The sequence below is a fragment of the Mauremys reevesii genome, linkage group 8, assembly GCF_016161935.1.
Source record: "Mauremys reevesii isolate NIE-2019 linkage group 8, ASM1616193v1, whole genome shotgun sequence".
NCBI classification, from domain to species: domain Eukaryota; kingdom Metazoa; phylum Chordata; order Testudines; family Geoemydidae; genus Mauremys; species Mauremys reevesii.
In genome coordinates, this window is record NC_052630.1 from 74,314,743 (window position 1) to 74,339,294 (window position 24,552).

Sequence of the window (24,552 nt, forward strand, 5' to 3'; positions counted from 1 at the left end):
ATACTTTTACAATTGGAATTTTAACCCTTACTATTTAAATCAATTGTAAAATGTTTAATGGAGTAACACAAATGGAGGAGATACATAGCAGCGGCTTCAGGATGGCAAGTTATAGGGGGTTCAAAAATGTATTTATCTTTAATTATTCTAAGCTTTTATTTTTAAACCATGTTTATTAATTATAATGCATATTCATATTATTGCTGATTTTTTAGAAGTTATTGACTAGCAAAAGTAATAGATCTTTCTAGCTGTGCAAGTTAAAGAACCAGCTTCATAAAGGATATATTTGAAAACAGAAGAATGAAACCAAATATCTTGACAAATATACTTTAATTACAGGACAACTGGAGATGATACCATTCTAACTGAATCTCGGAGAAAAGGAATGGTGATTTTTCCCCACCATCCTTCATATTTGACCTAACAGTTCAACTGTTAAACTCAGCATTTCCTGTCAAAAGCCAATGCACAGTCAAAAACATGATCTTTTCATAACATGCGAATTGCCTTTTGTTTCTTGAAAGTAGATGTCTTCTTCTTTGGAATTTTGCTGCAGAGCGGCTTTAAAGATGTTCTCAAACATTTCATTTTATCTTCTCACTTTTTACAGTCAACTGCTGCTATAATCAAAGATTCCAATGTTTTCTTACAAATTTATTTTAACAAAGCAGGCACAAATTCAAAGAAAAGATCAATAAGTCCTGCAGCTTCAAATTCCTTTTGTAGCTCATCCAAAGTTGAATATTCTTTGACTTCAAATGCCTGAAACCTACATTGCACAAGAAAACACATGAATATGCCTAGATTTGTCACAATGTAATTATCAGTTCAGTTGCTTTTCTATCTGCAATAATACTAAATTATACCTTTTATGCTCTGTCTGTACTTTTGTTTCACACAGTACACTAATCATTTTCTCTTTGCATTTCTTTCCGCTTGAGTCCACATCTACCTTAGAGGTTTTCTGAAGAATCAAGTATTCCTAAATGACCAAAAAAAAAAACCAAGAGTATGAAATGTCAGCTATAACATCTTGGAGGTAAATAGAATATAGAACAGGGGTAGGCAACCTATGGCACGCGTGCCAAAGACGGCACACAAGCTGATTTTCAGTGGCACTCACGCTGCCTGGGTCCTGGCCACTGGTCGGGGTGGGGATGGGGGGTTTCTGAATTTTAATTTAATTTTAAATGAAGCTTCTTAAACTTTTTAGTAACCTTATTTACTTTACATACAACAATAATTTAGTTATATATTATAGACTTATAGAAAGAGACCTTCTAAAAATGTTAAAATTTATTACTGGCACGCGAAACCTTAAATTAGAGTGAATAAATGAAGACTCAGCACACCACTTCTGAAAGGTTGTTGATCCCTGATATAGAATCACAGAATACCAAGGTTAGAAGGGACCTCGGGAGGTCATCTAATCCAACCCCCTGCCCAAAGCAGGACCAATGCCCAGACAGATTTTTACCCCCCTTAGCTATCCCTCCCCCCTTAAAGATCTATTCTGCATGCACAGAGACTATTTCAGAATATTCCAAACAAACTTGGAAAGTGCTCATCCGAAGTATACAGAGTCTGATCGAACGTGACAGGATTACTCATAGTGCTTAAAATTAAGCACATTCTTAAGTGCTCTGGTGGACTGGGGCTTCACAAAGGAAAACATCGTTCTAGCACAGGGGTTCTCAAACTGGTCGCAAGGTAATTACATGGGGGGTCGCGAGCTGTCACCCTCCACCCCAAATTCCACTTTGCCTCCAGCATTTATAATGGTGTTAAATATATTTTAAAGTGTTTTTAATTTATAGGGAGGGGTCGCACTCAGAGGCTTGCTAGGTGAAAGGGGTCACCAGTACAAAAATTTGAGAACCACTGTTCTAGTAGGGCCAAGGAGATTAGAATCCCAAAAGCATTCAGTATAAGCTCATGGCGTTCTAAGTGATAGAAACACTTCTGTTATTAATCTTTCACCACAGGTTTTTAGTTGGACTAATATTAAAAAAAAACAATTATTAAATGCTTGGAACTCCCTCAGAAATGAAGCAGTGAGGGTTGATAAAATAAGGTGCAAGTCCCAGGATGGTACCAGTTTTGATACCAGAGGGAAGTCTTAAACCCTTCAGGACATGGGCAGTGGCTGGGTGGGAAAATACAGAGTAGACATCTATTGGAAAATGAAACATGCTGATGGCCAACAGGTGTACTTGGAGGAAGAAAATGGATAACACCAAGTATTGTAAGGACAAGAGGTAGCCCAGTATGTCTGGGGTCTTAGCCTGAAAAGGGGAAATTCCTTGTTGTTTACACAACATAAACCTATTCCACTTCACTTTAATAACATCTCCTGCTAGAGTACTTTCTACTGCTACTCAGGATATCCTGGACTTAAGATGAAAAGGCCCTCTCTAACTCCAACAGCTTCCAAATACTATGTCCTCAGATGAAGCATGACTGGGTTGAGAAGGCTAGTCCATTCTTTGTCCTGGGTTAGTAGCTGATATATAAGGGGAAGGTAGAGAGAAGGTCAGGCCGATAGTTGCAGAAGCACTGGGTACAAGACTTGTCAGGCTCAAGCTGGCACTATAAGGATGACTTGCATTTTGTCTGGTCAACAATCGAGGTAAGACAGGAATCGGGGAGTGTGTACCACAAGACTCCCAAACGTTGTATAAGAAACATGTCACCCAGAGAGCCCAGGCCACAACCACCTCTGGAACAGAACTCCTTGCACTTATGATTCAGATGGGACACAAACAGGTCCAGGGATAGAAGACCCCACACCTGGACCACCACCTACAGAGTCACATCATGCAGCTCCCGCTCAAGTTCTGTGGAGAAATGTCTTCTCAGACAATCTGCCAGGTGTTACGGATCACTGGAAGGTGGACAGAAGTTAGGGTAATCTGCATGGGAATACACCAGTCCCAAAGGGCAATGGCCTCTCTGCAGAGCTGAGAGGAGTGGGCTCATTGATATAACAGCCTGCCATAATGTTATCCAACAGTAGCTGGACTGACTATCTGCAGATGCAAGAAAGGAATTGTTTGCAGGCCAATCTGACTTCTGTTAGCTCCAACACACTGAAATGAAGCATAGTGCCCTGAGGGGACCATGTTCTTTGAGCCACCTGACCCTCCAGAGGTGCACTCCCAACCCAAACAGGATGCAGCTGTTCTTACAGGCCTTGTTGGGAGCTGTAGGTTGAATGTTATCTGCATTACGCACACCCTTGCTCTGTCCTCCCATGAAATAAGGGAGGCTAAGACCCTTTGGGAATCATATCAAGCAAGTCAAGATTGTACTTGCTTGGAGTATAAACAGACTGTAACCAGCCTTGTAAACATCTGAGATGAAGCCTCATAAATGGAGTCACATAAGTGCTCACGGCCATATGACCCACCAGTGTAAGGCAGGATTGGACAGACATTCTGGAGCTCAAAAGAGTTGTATGAGCCTGACAATGGAGAGGAAGAAGTCATCTGGCAAGTATGCTGTAATAGCACCCAACCTTGTCCCAATGAATTCTATCGATTGTAAGAGTTCCAGGGTGGACTTTTCCAGCTTCACTCTGAGGTCCAGCATTCTGGTTGCATCCCATGTTTCCTGGTAAGATTGCACTTTAGGTGTCAGTCTTCTAGGTATGAATAAACCATTGCCTGTTGCCAGTGAAAGTGAGCTGCTACCACCAATAATACCTTAACAAACATGCACACTGCCGTCAAAAGCCCAAAGGTGGGGACCCTGTATGGATAGTGCTGTTGTTTGGCCATAAATCTCAGGAATTTCCTGTGTGCCAGCTGAATGCCTACATAAAAGTAGACAAAAGAGACTGAGGGCTGTGAACCAATTGTCTAGATCTAGTGATGGGATAACAGATGACAGGGTCACCATCCTGAACTTTACACAGTGGATACACTTGTTCAGTTCCCTGAGGTCCAGAATGGGTCTCCATCCTCTGTTTTCTTGTGGACAAGAAAGTACCTTGAGTAGAATCCCTTTTTCCCCTTGCTGCTGGAGGTACTAGTTCTATTGCCTCCAGTTCAAAGAGCCATTTTCCCTCATGCAGAAGAATCCTCTGGTGACAGGGGTCCCTGAAGAGGGTGGGATGAGGTTGGGCAGGGAACAGAACTGGATGATGTACCCTGAGGAGATGACCTCTAGCACCCATTTGTCCACTGTGATTTCTGTCCAGATGGATAAGCAGTAGGAAAGTCAGCCTCCAGAGGGAGGGGAAAAACCAGAGCGGTTGTGTAGATCTAGAGGGACAGTTGGTGCGCAGCTCTCAAAAGTCCCATCAAACACTGGTTTCAAGGGTAGCAGTCCAATATATCAACCCCATAATACTGAAAACCTGAGGGACTCTAGGGCTTCCAGAGTAGAGTAGGATTTTTATCAACCTCTTCAAGAGCCACAACTCCAGCAGCATGAAGAAGAGGAGTGAGGGAGAGAATCTTTCTGTGACTTTGTCCTCTTCTAGCTCTGATGACGTGGTGACTCTAAATTCCCTGCTGCACCATGACTATCCCAAAGCCTTTCAGGACTTAATTAACAGAACGGCAGTCACTTCAGATTCCTCTGGAAGAGGTCCAGGAAGCATAACACAAATTGCTGGACATTTTACATAGTTTAGGTCCAAGCAGAATGGCTCTTCCTATCAACAAGGCCATCCTCGAACCTGCCAAGGCCCTCAGACATACAGTGGCCATAAGTCCATCATTGTCCAAGCAGGCTGAAAAAAAGGTATTTTGTACCACTGAATGGATTAGAATTCTTATTCTTTCATCCATCTCCCAACTCCTTGATGGTGTCAGTGGCCACCAAGAATACTAGACAGAAACAATCCAGGTCTAATCTGCATGAGAAAGAAGCTAAGAGGCCTGACCCCTTTGGGAGAAGGGAGTATTCCTCAGCCTGCTTACAATTCTGAGTTTTCTGCTGGGCTGAATCCCCTCAAGAAGCCTCTCTGGGCATGATGTCTATCGTAGTCCTCTTCCAATTCCAAAGTTTCTGATCCTGGATCCAGCAGGGGAGCCTTCAGTACCAGAGGAGGCAGAGATGGCCTGCTTCTATTCGCTAACAGTACCAAAGACAGTCTAGCTCAAATCCCTGCATGAGGGCAGGGATGGAAAAGTGTACTGAACTGATAACTAGTACTGGCTGGAGTCCTGGTTCCAGCCATTAAGGCCTAGAGAGGGGGCGGTGACTCTGGTTCCAGAAGCAGTAGGTCTTCTAGACCCAGGAGGCAAACTGGAGTTGATAAAGATGTCTCGACCGCTCAGATTTCCAAAGAGGATGCCCTATCCAACAGTACCAACAAGGGTTTTGGTGCTGAAGCAGCAGCCCCGGTACCAGTGGATGCTGCGGTTTTGCCCTTAGAAGAAGCCCTGCTATGGAGCACAAAGCATCCAATGACTTGGTATGGGACAGGGACTTCGGCCTCTTTTTAGAGGACTTAGATGGGGAACCTTCCCTCTTGTCCTTATGAGAGCACTTATGTCTCCCTTCCCCATCCCACCCCTACCCCCCATCTGCCCTGGCCCTGCTCTCCAGAGTCTCTCAGAGCCAGGGAAGTGGGGGTGGGGAAGCAGAGATCTTGGAATGACTCAGAACTGAAGAAAAAGAAGAAGAGGGGCCACTCCTGCCTTCTTCAGGCAGTCATATGGGGGTCTCCCCACTAAGAGGTTGCTCCCGCCTTCATGGCTTACTCCATCAGGAACTTGCAGCACCAAAACTTCCTGGACTGTTTAGTCCTACTCATGAACCACCTACCGATACTGCACCTGGAAAGGATGTGCTCTTCCCCCAGGCAGTACAGACAAGTGTTGGGATAGTCTGTGACTGGGAATGACTTGTAGCACATATCGTAGCTCCTAAAGCTGAAGATCCTTAGCATACTTCCCACAACTGTTGGAAGGTTGGGGCAGGGCAGATATGGAAAATGGCTCCACAACTCAAAGGGGGATTCCCAAGGGAACCAACCCTTAGAACTATCTCCTAATGAACTACATTAAGAAAACTAGCTAAGAAGAATTTTAAAAGTATTTTGAACAGGAAAAAGATGAAGTAGTCAGCACAAACACTGGAGCTCCATCCTAGAGCACAAGTGGTAAAAAGGAATTAAGGTGGTGGTCTGGCAACCCCCTTTATTCCCTTGGTGAAGAGCACAATGAGAGCTGTGGTGCATGCACAGACCACATGGACACTGCTAGAGAAACATCCCCAGCCCTCAGTGCATGCACAACCTGAAGGAACAAAAGTGTACTACACTTAGGGGCAAACAATCAATCAAAGAAGAAATAATAGTTCCATTCCGCTGAGTGTAAGTCTATATTTTTAAGGTGGTGTTTACTTTTCACAGATATCATGAACTCATGCAGTCATTTTACATCAGGGATTGGCAACCTTTGGCCCGCGGCCCACCAGGATAAGCACCCTGGCAGGTCGGGCCGGTTTGTGGTTCTCAAACTAGGGCAGCCGCTTGTTCAGGGAAAGTCCCTGACGGGCCAGGCCGGTTTGCTTAACTGCCACGTCTGCAGGTTCGGCCGATCGCAGCTCCCACTGGCCGCGGTTCATCACTCCAGGCCAATAGGGGTGGCGGGAAGCTGCGGCCAGCACATCTCTTGGCCTGCACCACTTCCCACAGCCCCCACTGGCTTGGAGCAGCGAACCATGGCCAGTGGGAGCCGTGATTGGCCGAACCTGCGGACATGGCAGGTAAACAAACCGGCCCAGCCCGCCAGGGTGCTTACCCTGGAGAGCCACTTGCCAAAGGTTGCCGATCCCTCTTTTATATCATATTCCTCCACACCTCTTTACCAATGGAAAAAACAACTTTAAAATTTGATCAAAACACAGTATCTTTTTGTAATTTTCCAGTCATTTTAAGATATCCTCCCTTCCGCCCCTGAAAGTACAAAACTCCTATTGGCCTTAGAGATGCTTTTTGGTTTTTTTTTGTTTTTTTTAAAAAAAACACCCCAGAATTTATAATCCAAGACTTTTCGGATTAGTGATGATGAAAGATGAGGTAAAGACAGCCACTGAAAGAAAACTGGAGCTTGCAGGAATAAAGAAATGATTGGGCCTATGTATACCCGTAATGATCAGTCAACCTGCTTCCAAAATTGGCAATGTTAGAAAAACAAACACAAGGTATTCTATTCAGACACACAGCTCTAAGCAGTAAATCAATTTGACTAGTCAACATTCAATGTTTTTGCACCTTAATGCTGGTTCTGTCTCCTTGCAGAAGAATCAGTATTATCTTGCCCATAAACATCAGTCTTCCAGTCAGCCTTAGATCTGAAGTCCATTTTTCCACAGTTTTGACATATTTTGTCTTAGCTCTCATGTGATCTAAATGCAAAAGGATAGTCCATATACCATCCTCTGTACTTATGCATCTTGACAAAGTACTTTTTTCATTGCAAACTGAAGTTTCTGATTGCCCAATGATGTGCTTAATATTCTGTTGTATCCAGAGGACCAGCTCATGTACCATAGGTTCAGAAAGATGTCTCTTGGCTTGCTCAAGTAATCTTTCTTTCACATCCTTACACTGTGCCCGTGTAAGCTGTTCTGAATTAATAGAGATATTCGGCAGGCTTGAGGGATAACTGACCGGCAAGTGAAATGACAGCTTTAACAGTATATCTGAATCCAAAAGTCCTTTCACGCTGGTTTGAATTCTTAATGTGATTCCATCTGTCTCTGGAAGGCATCCAAAAATAATCATAAACTGCATATAAATTACAAACTTCAGTAGCACATAAGTTAATATATTATTTTCTTTCTTAAAAAAATTCAATTCAAGTGACTGATATTCTTCACAGAAAATTTCTGAAGTCTCTTACAACTCGTGACTTAAGCTGTAAGTCTCTTGCTTACATAGAATCCTGAATAAAATATTTGCATTCCATTCTAGAAGGAAAGTTATTAACATATTCTAAAAAAGAGTGTGACAACTTTTTCCTCCTTTTAAGTCTTGACAAGTCAATAACACAAAGGATTTTCTCACAAGTAAAAATTTTTACCTGGGGAGCAACAATGAGGGCAACTGAAATAAAGGTTTTTTTTTCAAAAGCTCTCAGCATTGTCTTAAGTCTGCTCCTACCAAAGCTGATAAGAGTTTTACCATCAAATTCAGTGGGAGTGAGGTTAGGCCAATGGTGAGTACCAAGGGTGAAGATTCCACCCTTAAAGAACAGTTCTACACTAAAAATAATACTGTGGGATTCCATGTTCTCAGCGACTTCCAGACCAAATTTTCTCAATTTACAAGTTAAAAGGTGTTTTTTCCAAACTCTTTCTTGGATTCAAAAGTCAAGCTTGGCTTGTGGCTCATCGTGAGTAATAAAGGTTCTGAAGGCCAAATTCTATCCACAGTTGTACTTATGCAAAACTATAGTCTTCAGTATAGTTGGACAGTTAGGCACCCGAACAACTTTAACTCTGCTCTGTAGTGACAACATAAGAAAACAATATTGAACAGATCTTCAAAAATCAATTTAATCTCATCTGGACTGACAAACACTAAAATACCTCCATCATAATCATATGATTGTTGGTTGATGTCACTACAGGGAAGAGTTAAGGTTTTTTGAGTGTCCTAACTGTGTGTTTCCATATCTTAACACATTTCGATTTCTTTAAAGTTCAGCCTTAGCTCTGAATTGGTTTGGGAGAATAAGAACAACATTTCTGCAATGCATTTTTCCCAAAATTACTTGTACATATTCTCAATCTTAACACCCTCAAAATAGTTTTTTGTTGGTTGGCTGGGTGGGTTTGGTGGGGGTTTTTTTGGTCTGGAAATATTTTAAAGTAAAAATCATACTTGAAGTGTTATAAAGGGACATTTTCTAGTAAGTAACATACAGACCATGCTCCATGCTAAAGTTGTGATAAAATGATGCCATGCTAGAGATGGGATAAAATGACTCTCAGCAGCATTACAGTTTGATTCCCACAGAAGTCTAAAACTGACTGTCACATAATAAATCACATAAACAAAGGCAGTAAAATTGGAAATTGCATATACATTTATTTCTATTATAAAACTCTTTTTTGATTAAGATATGGCTCAAAGAGAAATAAAACAAAACTTAATTACATAAAAAGAGGGGGACAAAGACCTAATCTGGCTACACAGTAATAAGAGAAAAAGAGGATATTTAATAAAAGAAGTTCTTCCTCAGATCATCTCCACTTCAACCTTTTGATGTATTCCAAATACTTTACCCCATTTCTTTAAAAAGTTACTAAAATGTCAAGTTGTTTTTTAAAATGAGGGCAAGAGGAGACAGATTTGAAAGGCAGAGTAAAGCTGACAAGTTTCAGATGAATTCTTTTGAAGCGACTTGCCTTCTCAGCACCCTTGTTTTACTTTCCTTACATGATAGGCAGTTTAAGAATGTCTAATTGTCATTGCTGACACTGCCAACTAACTTCAGGTGCCCTCTATAACATAACAGTTGAGCCCTGTTTAATAAGTGAAACAACCTGAAAATGATTTGGACACTCTTTTAAGAGATCAGCCAGAGTTTTGTTTCCAAAGCCTCATCCTTGTTCATATGAAGAACCCTCTGTAACACTGTAGTCTAAAATAAAATAAAATAAAATAAAATAACCACGCCCTTCATACCAAACATTAACATTACATTCAGAAAGGTCTCCAAACACACTCAGTCATCCTCATTCCGAATAAAAACACAGTGCCAAATCCACCAGTGGCAGCAGCAGATGCAAATCCGCTGAATTGCACCAGCTTATGCTCACAGTTTGTTTGGCACTTCAGTACTAATACCAGGATTTTAAAAAGTGCCTGTGGGCATTAAGGAAAAGTTTTTAAAGGCATTTAGGCATCTAACTCCCATTTAACAGCCCATTCCTCGTTCACATTCAAACAAGCAAATTTAGTGTTCATGAAAGGTGCAGGCTGAGAGCAGATTAAAGTCTCCAGATCTATGCCTATCGTAGACACATCCAGGCTCTCCCTCTACAGGCAGCAGCCCACTGGCCAAGCAATTGTTGGCCCAGAACCCTGCCAATGGACCTCAACCCTGACCTAGAGAGATTGCTTCTCAGGGTAAGAGATTAGTTCAGCATTCATGCCCATTCAGTCCTTGGCCTCTCTGCTGAAATTGCCCATTATTATTAGTTTTATTATTGTGCAAAGTTTGTGTATAGTTTACATGTGTCTGTTCTCTCTCTGTATACATATAATTTCATAAAAAGTTAATAGGGAAAAATATTTGTTTTGTAGTAGCACTAGGCTAGGCTCTGTACATACATATACACACAGGACAAACCCTGCTCTGAAGAGTTTAGTCTAAATACTATAATGTGTAATTACAATCTAAGTAACTGTGATGGTAGTTTTGTATAACATGGACACCTGGTCACTCAGAACTATAATGAGATCATCATTTTGTCTCACACACATCACTAAATAGCAATCAATGGTAATTACTTGGTCATTACCACCTTAGGTCAGACTCAAACTAGTACACTACAAGAAAAGGGCTCTATATTCCATTTCCAATCTTTGAGTCACACAGTCCTCCCCACTTTGCTTTCTGACTGAAACAATTTATATTATATTCATAACAAAGCATGAGAGTTCATCATTAATATCCAAACTCCCTGGGCTGACATGGAGGGGGAGGAATCCTCACATAGCCCACATTTCTGCTATGGAGTCTCTACACAGCCTTCTCATTGGGAAGATGACAGGAAGATCCATCTAGCAGCAGATTCTCCAGCTTTACCACTGGCCTCCCAGTGCCCCCAACATCTTGTGTACTGCCACACAGATACCTGGCACATACTTTAGCTCTGTATTGCACATGGGATAACCTGCACAATGTTCTCACTCTAGCCTCTGTCAGCATAACAGGTGCATTGCCAGCAAATGTGAAGGCTGTATTTGCCCGTAACCGTACTAAGCATTTTTATATTCCTCTCTTTGCACCATCTTACTTAACAGTGTTGCCAGTGAATTTTAAAACTCAGACACTAAAATCAATTGGAGAAAAATTCATTTCCTGTTTAATTACTGCAACAGAAAAAGATGTTGCCTTTCTGGTAATCCTATCACGTTTTTTTCACTAATTTGTGGTCCCAGATCTCAATGACTCAGAAGTAACTGATAGGGAGACAGACAAGCCAATTTTACCCCTCTAGCAAGAATCTCATGCTGCAGCGATCACATCCTTAAATCTGCAACAATCTCACACCTTTCACTGTGGGAAACACATTGCTGTGATGGTGAACTAATCTGAAAGCAGCAGCACAGCAGCAAATCTAGAGGTATATTGTTCCGAGCCATCATGAAAAAGGGCATTAAAAACCAGCCACATTCATTTACGTCTGCTGGAGGCACTTACTTTTAAACAGAGGACTGGTGCAAAATCTTTATGGTCTTAGAATTTTAAAAAAAATCTAAGTATATTTAAGTTGATTTAAGCATGATATTGGCCCTTTTATACATTCAAGTTGCAGACTGCTTGCAGCACAAAGACAGCAAATGATCAGCACCCTTTACAAATGGATTCTACAGAAACTATTCCTATGTTTGCACAAACTACAGCACCTGAGTTGACTTCATATCAGAATGTGATATCTGAAATAAGGAGCAGCATATTACCATTCTGATTAAATTTAATGTGCTAATAAAACTGAACCCAATACAGTTTTTTTTAAACACATCCTCCTTACCTTTCCCCCCTACACCTAGCATGCTTATCAGTAAATTAAGCTCTGGCATACTTCAGATTTATTTTTTTTGTTCCATGTCAGCCAGAGAGATCCCCTCCTCCCCTGCCAAAAGACACTGTATGCAACACATACATTCCATTTTTAACCCAGAAACTACATACAAAAGTACAAGCTTTGAATATGTACATATATTTTTATTGCAAGATTACTAAAACTAGAAAGAAGACAGTGGATTAACCAGTAAATTATGGAGTTCTATCTGTAATACTAATCCTTTCAAAGAGGCATGTAAAGTAAGAGAGACATACTAATTAGCTCATTTAAATTAATAAACACATCATTTTTAATAAGAAACATCTTTTGCATCTTAAGAACATCATTGTTAAACCTTAGAAAGCTAGTGGTTTTAATCTACCAAAAGTGACACGGTAAGTGAGGTGATATCTTTTAATGGACCAACTTCTGTTGGTGGAAGACACAACTTTCAAGCTACATGGAGCTCTTCTTTAAGGCATCCACACAAAAACTTGCACCAAAATAACAAAGACATAAATTAAAACCAGTTAAGTTATTTCAGTCCAAGTATGCTTGTAGATAAACTCTAAGGCTTGATCGATCATGGTTTGGGGATAAAGCTATGGTCTTCTTTAAACAGGGTCCTGCAGCTCTGATTGTAACTGTAGGGTAGGCCCCTTTCTATCACTCCAGCAGATCTTCACGTGGGTAAAAATGGCCCCCTGAGAATATCCTACATTTAGGGGCCACCCTGGCTGCTCTAACAGAACTAGTGTAATGGCTCTACATTTACCCTGCTCCCAAGCCTCCAGCACAGGGGGCCTGACCAGAGTGCACCACACTACGGCTATTCTCTGCTTCTCCAGGACCCATATGGAGCCCTGGGAAACAGACCATATATTACAGAAGCCCTGAGGATGGTCTAACTTACACCAAGCAGATGCCATGCAGTTCAAGAATATGGGGAACACAAACATGCACAAAGATACTTGTGATTGCTGCACCAAGTGTAGGGTGGGAGTGATTGAGATTCAAGCCCCATGTGCATAGTGATAGCTACCATCTATTAAACATTATACAACCCTATGTGGCCTCCAAGCCTTGTTACTTATCTCAGGTATAACTGCTTATCAGGTTAGTTACACTTTTCTACTGGCAGGTAGCAAATTCTGATTGGTGTCATTCACCTATTGTTATTTACTGAATGCAGGTCCAATGCTGGGAACTAGAGGAGATAGCAAATTGTGACAGGAGAGTGACACCCGTTAGAATTTGCCCTGTGCCAAAGATGCAAACAGTAAAGATACATGGGAGGAAATTGACAGGCAAAAGACACCTTTCTGAATTTGCTACCACTAATAAAAGGCAAGAGATTAAATGAGTTATTTACAGTAGCATTTTTTGTGATGGGAAAGCATGCAAAAATAGACTAAGCTGTCAGAATTTTCTATAGGAAGCAAATTCTGATAGTGACGCATTTTATAATGCTGCAGTCCAGAGAAGCTAAGTGTTTTGCCAACGTATTGGATGCATATTTTATGGGCATTAGTACTGTTTAGTAGTCTAATAGTGAACTTCAGCAAAGCACCACAGAGGAGTCTAGGGCTCTTCAGAGGTGGCTGGCAGCAGAAAAGAATGCTTAGCTCAGCTCACAAGCAGATGCTAGGAGACAGGTAAGATGCAAGGGTAGTGCTTGCTGTGAGGGTACATTATGGAAAGGTTTTTAATTTTCATAGATACTAGAGACCTCTTAGATCATCCAGTCTATTGCCCTGACAGCACAGACGCGGAGAGAAAGTGCATCCAATATTAAACTGATAGTACACGCGATAAAAAATGAAAATCATTAAGGGGTATGGAACATCTTCCATTTGAGAATATTAAAAAAATTGGGACTGTTCATCTTATAAAAGAGACAGCTAAGAGGCAATATGATAGAGGTCTATAAAATCATGAATGGTATGTATGGATAAAGTAAATAAGGAAGTGTTTTTTATGACTTCACATAATACAAGAACCAGGGGTCACTCAATTAAATTAGCAGGCAGCAGGTTTAAAACATACAGAAGTATTTCTTCATACAACACACAGTCAACCTGTGGAACTAATTTCCAGGGGATGTTGTGAAGGCCAAAAGTATAAGTGGGTTCAAAAAAGAATTAGAAAAGTTGACGGAGGACAAGTCCATCTATGGTAATTAGCCAAGATGGCCAGAAATACAACCCATGCTCTGGGTGCCCAGAAGCTGGGCCCCGGGGATGGATCACTCTGTAACTGTCCTTTTCATTCTCTCTGAAGCATCTGGCACCAGCCACAGGCAGGATACAGGGGTAGATGGACCACTTGCCACAGAACAGCAAGGAGTTAAAGGAACAAGGTACCAGTTTTCCAGGGGAGAAGACCCCCGAGGTATCCCTTAGCACTCGTCTGACAATGCTTACCACAGGCCAGCGCTCCATCCTGCACAGGATGGGACTCCTGAATTCAGGACAGACTTGCCATAGGTCTGCCTAGAACTGGGAGGGAAAGGGGGCGCTATGCTGAATACCGGCCGGATTAGACACCCACCACCTTTGCCCCATCCCCCCTTCACTGACCCACTCACCCACCCACTACAACCCATAGGAAATCCCCACTGACACAAACCGCTAAGGAGCCAGGTCAGTAGGTAGGGAAGGAAGGAAAAGAGGCGAGGAAGGAGGGAGAGGGGGGCTTGTTACGAAGTGCTGCCTAGCCGTCAGGGGCTACTGGCTGCTCGGCCTCGGGCAAAGTGGCATCTCTGCGGGGAGGGGACCAGGGGGCTGCGGAAATAAACGCTGCCAAGCGGCCCGACCCAGCCTCGCCCCACGGGACACGCGCTGCTCCGGGGCGGGCCACGGGGGCGGTCGGCCGGCTCCAGCGCCCTGCAGCCGGCACAGCAGCCCCGCCTGCGGCCGCGACAGTCACCTGACACGGCCAGCACCGCGCACTCATCCCGCTGGCAGTAAATAGCCGTCAGGGCCGAAAGCTCCTCTAGGGCCAGCGCCGACATGGCGGCCACCGGCCCCTGCCAAGCGCTCCGCTGCCGGCCGGGGCGGGCTGCACAAGCCGCTCCCACTTCCGCCGTCACTAGAACCTGCCTCCGCCCTGCGGCGTGAGCCGGGCCCGCGGCCGCCAGGGGGCGCCCCGGCCCCGGCCCCTCCACTCCTGTCGCAGCCGCCGCAGGTCAGCGAGCCCGCCGGACGGAGCGAGCCGCTCCCCTCGGCACGTCACCGCGCGGGTCTCGGTGCAAGGGCCCGCCCCGCCAGAGGCGGGATTCCAAGGCAACGGGCTCGCGGACCGCACAGCGCCTTCCATGGCCCTTGTTTGGAACAAACCAGCTCACGTGTTACGTGCTTTAGCCCCGCTCCGGGCAGAGAGGCCTAGGCCGTGCCCGGGTCCCCTCCCAGCCGAGCGGCTCCGTGAAGTCCGCAGCGAGCAGCACCCAACAATTGTCCTTAGAAGTGCCGCCTCGTGCTTAGTGTCAAGGACTGTGCGAGCCGGTTCCTGCCGTCGGTTTTCAGCTCCGCCACCTTCTTGCTGTTGGCCTTGGACAAATTCATTGACCTCTCTGGGCCTCAGGCTACTCTTCTCTAAAACGGGGATTAAAAAAATGTATCAACCTCACAGGAGTGTCGTGAGGCTTAGTCAGTTAACAAAGCCAAACAGTAATAATAAAAATAAATAGTCAACGCAGGGGGTTATAGTGTTTATCTGGTAGCAAATCCTATAGTTACATTTCCAGTGAGGGGGAATAGTACTGCAGTGCTCCTGGCACTTTTGCCTCAGAGATTAATTACAGTCTGGGAATCCTAAACTGCTCTGACATCCGATATCAAGCAGCCAACTGGTGTCAGTGAATGCTTTTCTAATTGCCCCCATCGGAATGGACACTTCCCTGTATTTAGTGCTGAACCACCTGGGCAGAGACAGTCAGTTTTCATAGACTTATTTCCTTTTTTTTTAAATGTTGCCTTTAATTAACATAGTGAAAGCATTAACAAAATTCTTCTAAAACTATTAATTCCAAATATTATTGTTTGTATTGCATTGGCACTTAGTGAACCAAACCATTATGCTGTACTATATAGAGAGAGTACCTGAAGAATTTACAATCTAAACAGACAAGGTGGGAAAATTATCTTCTTTTTACAGATGGGAAACAGGTGCAAAGAGAGGAAATTACCTGTTCAAGATCACACAGCAAGTCTAGGCAGAGCCTAGAATTGAACCTACATCTTTTAAATCCCAATTTAGAATCTTCATCTCAAGACCATCCTTCCTCTCTAATGGTCAAAGTCTAGAGAAGGACCCTCTAAATTCTCTCTCATAGATATAAATCAGATAACACCAAGGTAGTATGATGAACAATAAGATAGCATTAAATATTGTCTGTATTTAAAAGTTTCCACACTCCATTGTGGCAGGATGTTATAAAGATTATACAAAAACTGACATCAGTGGGGCCCTTTTTAAAAAAAAAATTAAAAGCAGTTTTTGAAAACTGCAAAATAAACCTGCTGCTATTTTTAATTCCTTAAATCCTGTTAAAATAATAAAGAAATATTGGGAGGCTGAACTGAAAATGAGTGAAATAGTGTGGAAAAAAAACAGGACTGAAGCTGTCAGAAGAGTTGCTAGGTAGTTCCTGAAGCTGTCAGGAAAGCATCTGTGGAAATTAGCCTTAAAATCGCCTCATTCTGTTATTAAGAACTTTCTTGCCACCAGTTTTTTTTCCCTTTTCCTAATCCACTTTGCATATTCCATTTTACATGTTTAAATAAAATAAGTCAATGTAAATGTCTTTTAAATTGACACTATCACAAGACATTGAGGTCCCCATGAATAAGTTACTGCACTCTGATATTTGGAATTCATCAAATAAGATAGTATAATGTCAGCCTGATATTTCTCATAGTATGAAAATATCAGCTTCATGTCAAAGATCTAAATTCCATCTTAATGTAATAAATTTTCTTGTATTCACAGACTGGTAAGATTGCTAAACATTTAAATGTGAAATGAACTTCTACAGTACAGCCAAGCCTTCATATTCCATTATTATTAAACTGTAAGTCAAGATCTCTTTTCCTCTTTTTTAAAAATTCTTCAAACATTATGATGTTTGATAGAATATCATTAACTGCACTCACTTCTTCAAAGGGATGCTTTCCCAGCAACACAAGAGAAATAGTTCAAAATTCCTCAGTTCTTTTGACTCAGTCTATCTTAAAACAGCTCTGGCATCCTGTCATAAAATGGATTTTACTCTGACAGTGGTAATATTTTCCACACACAGCGCACAGCATTTGGGCCTTAATACATAAACACCAACAACTTTGGCAAGACTCTGATCTTCCCAGGGCTGTTTAAAAAAGGGCATTGTCCTACACTGTGATCACCTGCCCCAGCAACTTAGAGGCTGCATCATCACTCATTATTGTGAACACATAAAGGGCATTTTAGACCTCTCTAGTCCCCCAAATTATTTGACTTGAAGAGGAACCCACAGCAGAGCAGCAGGAACCCAGCTGGAGAGGAAAGAGCAGCATGGAATGTTGCACTCCATATATTTACCACCAGCTTCTCCACTTATTCTCCATACAGGCTGCCTGTACAAAATTGAAAGGAGGGTGGCCTTGCTACAGTGGACTGCCAGGGAACAGGTGGTCCATATGCTCCATTTCTCTTTGTAGGCATGCCTAAAAAACATGTAAAAGAGGGATTTCATTCATTATGCGCAAAGTGTCATTATCTTTCCCTTTTTAGGGGTCACAGAACACAGATCTTGATTAGGAACCAATAATAGCATTGTAACTTGGATGGCTGAGATGTGGGGATGAAAGAAGCATTGAGGAGTAAGATTCTCTGTATAACTAGGGAGGGTTCCACTTGGTTTGATCCTGGTTTCCTGCAGGGCCCTGACCTATGTCCCCCACCCTCTACAGCACACGCACTAATCACACCAGAATATGGGCTGCTGCTTCAGAAACAGTTCCTCTAATCCTTCCCAACCCTTTGGGAAAATGCTACCCCTTATCTCCCCTCCACCCTCTGGCCCCAGTATCTTTTTATAATGAGCACAGATATGGGAACTATTAGACTCTGTTCTGACAAACACATGAGTAACTTTACATGAGTATAACTATGAGCTCAAAAGGACTAGTTGCCTATGTAAAGTTACTCGTGCCTAAGTACTGAATCAGAATCAGAATTCACTTGTTGGATTTTATCTTTTAATAATAGCATGGTTGCTTTATGACAACATTGTGGAGTGCTATGCAAACGTGGCTAACAGAATAAAGAATGCATTTTTAAGGAAAGCTTTCCATTACTCTCTGATATAAAAAATGCATGAAGATCTCATGTAATCTGTTGTTGGGACAAAGCCAGAGAACATATGGTAAACACATATGGTATTTGTAGCCTTAGCTGAAATGAGAAACCACAAGTTACCTAATCCATCCAGGATATGAATATATTGCTTACAATTTCCACACAGATGCTTCAGCAGTTTGGAAGAGCTTATTTTACAGCTTCAGATGAGATGTCATAACAACAAGCACTTGTAAGTCTCTTTATAACAATAAAGTTACAGATGAAAAACCAACTGCACATTATACATTTAAAAAAAAACTTTGATTTTAACTTTAAAAAGTACTTATTAATATCTACCTGACAGACATTGTACTTCTCAATGAACTCAATATACTACTGTATTATTTATACTGCCATTTATGTTAGGAAAAATAAACCTGTTGTGCACATGTCATTCCCAGACTTTCTAGGCAACCATTAAATTCTACTAATTGACAAAACATTTCTTCTATCACTTTCCCAATACACACAGTGATTGATATACACCACATTAATTTGTCTACCATAGCATTTGTTGGAAAATCTCCTACTGTTGCATCAGGAATAGTGCAGATCCTACAACCTCTACTGTAGCAATGGTGACAGAGCACAGTCATTTTTACCATATAGACTTGTTCTGTGTAGGATTAGATAACATGGAGTTTTGAGTTAGCAAATGGTCTGTATTAATACTCCCACTGTAACAACTACTTAATGCTAGCTAGTGCAATGGTGGGAGATTCCCAAATAAATCTAGTATGGACACAGCTATAGAGAGCTAGATGAAAACCTATAAAACTACCCCAAATAAGGCTAAAGGCAAGAAAGTAAATAAAATGTTTAAATGGACACATCCATGGCAGATGTGAAAAAGATTTAATAAAGAATGAAGGGAGATTTTTCTTTTTGCATTCTAAAAATTATAAAGATGAGTTCTGCATATGCATTATCTCCAGTAGAGCTAGTCAAAATATTTGCATCAAAAAAAATTTGGACAAAAAAATTGGTCTTTTCAAAGCAAAAATGTTGGCAGAAAAAAATTAATTTGAAATTAAAAAATAATTGATGACAAATGGAAAAACACTTTTACAACAATTTTTTTTAAAAATGGTGTTTGTTTTTTGAAACTGAATATTTTGGTTTTTGTCGAAAAGGAAACAAAGGATCAAGATGCCTAAGAATATAGAAAATATCTGATGGTATTTGGCAAGATTTCAAGGGCAGGCAAATATACATTAGCTAAATTGATGGGTGGCTGCATTTCAGTACAAGACAAGGAGTTCCCTATATATCTCACTGCTACCTCAATTGTTTATATTGTGGTAGTACTAGAGGCTTTAATCAGGCAGAAAGGCTAGGCTAGGCACTGTATACACATCTAGCAGAAAGACTGTCATAGACTCAAGAAGCTTACAATTTAGCTATATGATGACACAGAACAAGAGAATTAAAACAAATAAAGGGAGCACAAGATAACTGAGACAATTATGATAATCTTGATAAGAAGCAGTCATGGCACACTAGCTGCCCAGCTACCACCCACTGTGCTGTTTTAGACATTATATAATGATTTATAAATCGTGATTTATAAAGCATGTTGAAATCCTGACAATAAATTCGTTATGTAAATATCAGGGTTTGTATGGAATAGATGTGCTTGTATGTTGTGCTTTGCATGTTCTGTACTTCAGTATTTTATCAATGTATGTCAGCAGAAGCTATGATAGCAACACAAAAGTGTATTTCATTCCTGTATATTGTTTGTAAAATACTTTGGTAGCCATTGTGAAAAGAGCACAATACTAATGTAAGCTTATGCTTCAGGTAATACCACTGTTGCCAACTCTTGCAATTTTATCTCAATGTGCTGTTTATCTTAAAGCTAAATGAGAATCTCAACTTTCATTAAATAATAAATTGCTAGCTCTCATGGTTGCAGAGAAAAGCTTGAAAACATGAACCACATATACACTAAAAGCTAAGAAATTAGAAAACAAAATGAACCCCACATTTAAAAAAAATCTCATGATTTTTTGAGGATTGACTGATTTTTGAAAATGTGGGATTGGCAATGCTGTAATATATAGCACTTTTCTACCGTAGATTTCAAAGAACTTTGCAGAGCTGGATAAGTATCACTATCCCCATTTTCCAGAGGACTGATAGTAAGTATGCTTTAGCTCACAAAGCAAGCAACTGATAGAGCCTGAATCAGAACCCAGGTATCTGGACTTTCAGTCTGATGCCCTATCAGTTGGGATAAGTTCCCTCACCATGGAGCCATAATAAGAAAGCTGTCCTCTCTTTTCCCTTCCTTGTCTGGTTTCTCATTTCTTTCCTTGGGTTACCCTCATTATTTCTTGAGCTTCTTGCCATCAAAGCATCCCAGATCCAACTGCCTGCCCTTACTCTAGCATTTAAATCAATAATTCTCCACTATACAGAATTACCCTATAGGACTTCAATGCCTTCTAAAGGGGACCTGTAACAGATTAAAATGGACTTGTGACTTTGATATTTAAAGGCATGAACGGTGAGGTTGTTTGTTTGTGTGTTTTAAACCGGCATGTTCTGCTTTTTTACATTACAAATTCAAGTCCTTTTTTAGCCTGGAAGACAAAATAGTAACATCACAAGAGTTAAGAAAATGTAAGCTGAGTAACTGTGGGGAGAAGAGAGTTTTAATCAGGTTGTTTAAATGTTTGGAGTTCTGATGTCTGAGAGCTAACAACTTACATACTCTGTGACACTCAAGTTCTCCAGCAAAACTACAGAAGACCTGTGTTACCCTCATTATTTGGAGCTAACATATAGTCCAGTTATCTGAAAAATAAAATTATCTTGAAGTATTTTCAGGTCTACTTTTATGACCTAAAGGGACTTATTTTATGAGAACACACCCCTCCCTTAGTGTTTGAAAAAAGTAAGGCTCTGGCTAGCAAATCTGCATCTGTGGGACCCATGCCTGAAGACTTGGTGTTTCCAAACCTGTGCTTGAGCATCCATGCTGCATTGGAAAGCTGGGCCTCACAACTATGCTGGCATGTCCATGCTGCCCTACGCAGACCCATCAAAACTTCTACTTCTGGGGGCTTATCCCAGGGTTCCTAGTGCTCTTGCCACCTGTAGCCCGTCTAGGGCTTTGTTCATAATGGTTTGGGGGAGAATTTATCTGTCCAGCCCATTAAACTTGACCAGACGTGGGTTGAGCCCAACCCATCCAGCTAAGCCATTTCTGGATCCACACACTCAGAGCACCGGGGAGTCATCAACATGAACCCTGACCCATGGGAAGAACTTATTCAGCTCACAGTCAGTCCTATTTCAGGAATCAGGCAGAGCATCTGAGAGACACTGGCAGTGATATTCGATCTGCCAAAGGCAGATTTCAGAGGATGGTACTGACATGGCAGCCATGACCCAACTGATGCGGTTCGTGCCTGTTGCCGCAACCTCACATTCCCTAGTGCTTCTGGAGCAGCGCCACAAACACAGACTGGTGGGATCACATCATTATGTGGATCTGAGATGACAAGCAACAGCTCCAGAACTTTCTCATGAAAAAACGGACATTCCTGAAGGTTTTTTATAAGCTTGTCATGATCCTCTAACACCAGGACATATGTGAGATAGGCCATGCCAGTTCAGAAATGAGTCAGTATAACCATCTGGAAACTGGCTACCTAGGACTGCTGTAGATCAATGGCTAACCAATTTGGAATTGGCAAGTCAACTGTGGAGGCTGTTGTGGCAGAGGTTTGTGAGGCATCAGGAGTGTGATGTACCCAAAGATTGTGGACATTACAAATGCTTCTGAAATAATTGCTGGCTTTGAGAGAATGGTCTTTCCAAACTGCACCAGGGCCATTGACAGGACTCATATATCAGTTTCCCCTCCACAAGAAGCATGAGTAGATAAACTGCACACTCCACCGTTATGCAGGCACTGCTCAACCACAGCAGCAGATTCATGGACATTAACATGGGATGCAGCAGCAAGGTGCATGATGCCAAGAATGTCTGGAATTTGTGATTTTATCTTCATGGACAAATTGGGACACTATTTCCACTGAATGACATTGTTAGAAATGGAGTTCTCACTGTTATTTTAGGGGAATTCCACTTAATTCTTTTGCCGTGACTTCTGAAACAATACCCTGAATTTCAGAAGACCTGGCAAAAGGTTTAACTACACACTCAGTAGCTGTAGCATGATGGTACAACGTCTGTGAGGACAAAGGAGAACCTTTTCACCAGGGTGGACTCAAGACACTGCTGGACTGCTGAACCAGTACACACAGCCAAAAAGTGCACCTGTCATTATTGGAGCTGGATCCACACAAATCAGGAATGTTTTGTGTGCCCACATAATGGGTTTGCATAGTCCCATGCATGAGGGGGAATGAAATGGTATTTTTAATTGTGCTGTTTGTTGGTGTGGGGCAGCTGTAGGAGATGTAAGTATTATTAATTTTGTGAACACTTGTAATGTACTTCTACACACAGTGTAGTGCTCACTCTGCTGCCACATACAGAGTTGTTAGTGTATTTTATAAAAACTGGCAATGTACATAGCGACAGCTTATGGATTACTGTGCTGACATCTACTGAATTTTATTGAGACTGGACATATACATCAGCCCACATCGTATGGATTACTGATGAAGTTCTACTTCGTGACATATAATTAAAACTTGCTAATGAAGCCTTGTGTGAAAAGTCAATACTTTATTTCAAATACAACATGGCCATAGGCATGCACATGGGGTGTGCCCAGGCACACCCTAATGCCTGCGGGCTTTGGTTCCGGTCCACGGGCTTTGCCCCCCATGGCACCGCAGGCCCTGTGCTGCTTTCAGAAGCAGCTGGCACAGCTCCATGTCCCTGGGGCCTGGGGGGCGGGGGGGAAGGGAGGGGGGAAGAGGGCTCCATGTGTTGATCCAGACACCACCCCCCGCAGCTCCCATTGGCCGGGAACGGAGAACCGAGGCCAACGGGAGCTTCGGGGGAGATACCTGGAGGCATGGCAAGGGCAGCACACGGAGCCCTTTGCGCCCCCCACCCCAGGGGCCACACAGGGACATAGTGAGTGGCGTGGGGCCAGGGCAGGCAGCGCGCTGTTGCAGATAAGTGGTACCGGGCCAGAGCCCAAACCCCTCCTGCACTCTGCCCCCCAACTCCCTGCCGAGCCCCCTGCTGCACCCTGCCCCCGTCCTGAGCCCCCTGCTGCACCCTGCACCCCAACTCCCTGCCCTGAGCCCTATCGCACCCTTCCTGTATCCCAACCCTGTGCCCTAAGCCTCCTGCCTGCACATCGCACCCCAACCCCCTTCCCTGAGCCCCCTCATACACCCCGCACCCCTCCTCTGCCCCAATCCCCTGTCCTGATCCCCTTTCTGCACACCGCACCCCAACCTTTATGAGGTTTGCCTTTAAAAAAAATAAATAAAATTCCCTGGGTGCATAGCCTAATGAAATGTGCTGTGCACGCCTATGAACATGACACTGTAAAAATCAGAAAGGTAGGCTAGCTGCCATCATAACATACAACACATACAAACAGTGCAAAAACAATGAAAGGTGCATGTTAACAATGAAATGGACTGTTTTTTGGATGACACTTGTCTCTCTGTTATTTTCAGCCTTTCTAGTGTATTTTTGTCATGGGGGCCGCAACAGGACGAGTGGATGAATACACTGGGTATATTTGACTGTTTCATGTACTAGCACTCATTACCTGTGACATAGTCCAGCCAACACCTGAATCATCCAAAGGCCACATAGTCTGATAGCATGGAGGGAACTCAGTGTGCATGGCTGAAGCAGGAACTGGAGCTGGCACTAGAGCCTGCAGTCTGGTGGTCATGAGGGCAAGTAACCGCTCTAACAGCTCTTTCTGCTGCGCTGTCTTCTTCCCTCAACCTGCCGTAATTTTCCTAGAACTGTGCTGCCACTCTCTCCTCACAGCGTGCAGTCTCTTTTCCCATCTTTCTTGCATCCTTATTTTTCTGGCACTCACTCTCTGTTGATTGGTTTTATCAAGAACCTCTCCCATGAACTCATCTTGCCTATAGTTGGAGGATCCACTCCCAAAGGTTTCTAGCTTACCGTGTGTGTCATTCAGAGGTGACAGTTGAGGGGCCTTGAAAGGAAAATAAAAGAGCACATTATTATTTGACCATGATACAAAATAATTCCATTTTCTACTCTCTTAAAGGAGCTGCTTCAATTCAAGGTCAGAAGATGATACTTTTTAATCAGTGGGTTTTATTTTATTCACACAAAAACACCTGGCCAATTTAGACATCCTTTGGAACACTGAAAATCATCACACATCATGGTGACATACACCTACAAAATTCAATTAAAATGATTAATAAATCCCCACCATTATTTTCTGGGCAGGACAGGAGGTGTCATATGAGGGGACCT

General features: G+C 42.4%; 1 protein-coding gene and 1 long non-coding RNA gene across 2 annotated transcripts; one reads left to right on the forward strand and one right to left on the reverse strand.

Annotated features, from left to right (window-relative positions):
- Positions 1-314: 314 nt before the first annotated feature.
- RWDD3 (RWD domain containing 3) lies at positions 315-14,927 on the reverse strand. The gene is made up of 4 exons (XM_039485464.1): positions 14,692-14,927; positions 7,235-7,722; positions 870-985; positions 315-772 (listed from the first exon to the last, which is right to left on the reverse strand). The coding sequence occupies exons 1-4, from the start codon at positions 14,774-14,776 to the stop codon at positions 658-660; spliced, it is 804 nt and encodes a 267-aa protein (XP_039341398.1). The 5' UTR covers positions 14,777-14,927; the 3' UTR covers positions 315-657.
- A 1,823-nt stretch (positions 14,928-16,750) lies between these two features.
- On the forward strand, positions 16,751-20,280 carry LOC120370549. Its single transcript, XR_005583794.1, has 3 exons — positions 16,751-16,834; positions 18,266-18,331; positions 20,224-20,280. It is a non-coding gene; the product is annotated as an uncharacterized LOC120370549 (long non-coding RNA).
- Positions 20,281-24,552: the final 4,272 nt, after the last annotated feature.

Coding starts and splice junctions, on each gene's coding strand:
- RWDD3 (XM_039485464.1), bottom strand. CDS start 14,776: ATGTCGGCGCTGGCCCTAGAGGAGCTTTCGGCCCTGACGGCTATTTAC. Junction 7,723..14,691: donor CGCGGTGCTGGCCGTGTCAG/GTGACTGTCGCG, acceptor GATGCCTTCCAG/AGACAGATGGAATCACATTA. Junction 986..7,234: donor GAGACAGAACCAGCATTAAG/GTGCAAAAACAT, acceptor TTGGTCATTTAG/GAATACTTGATTCTTCAGAA.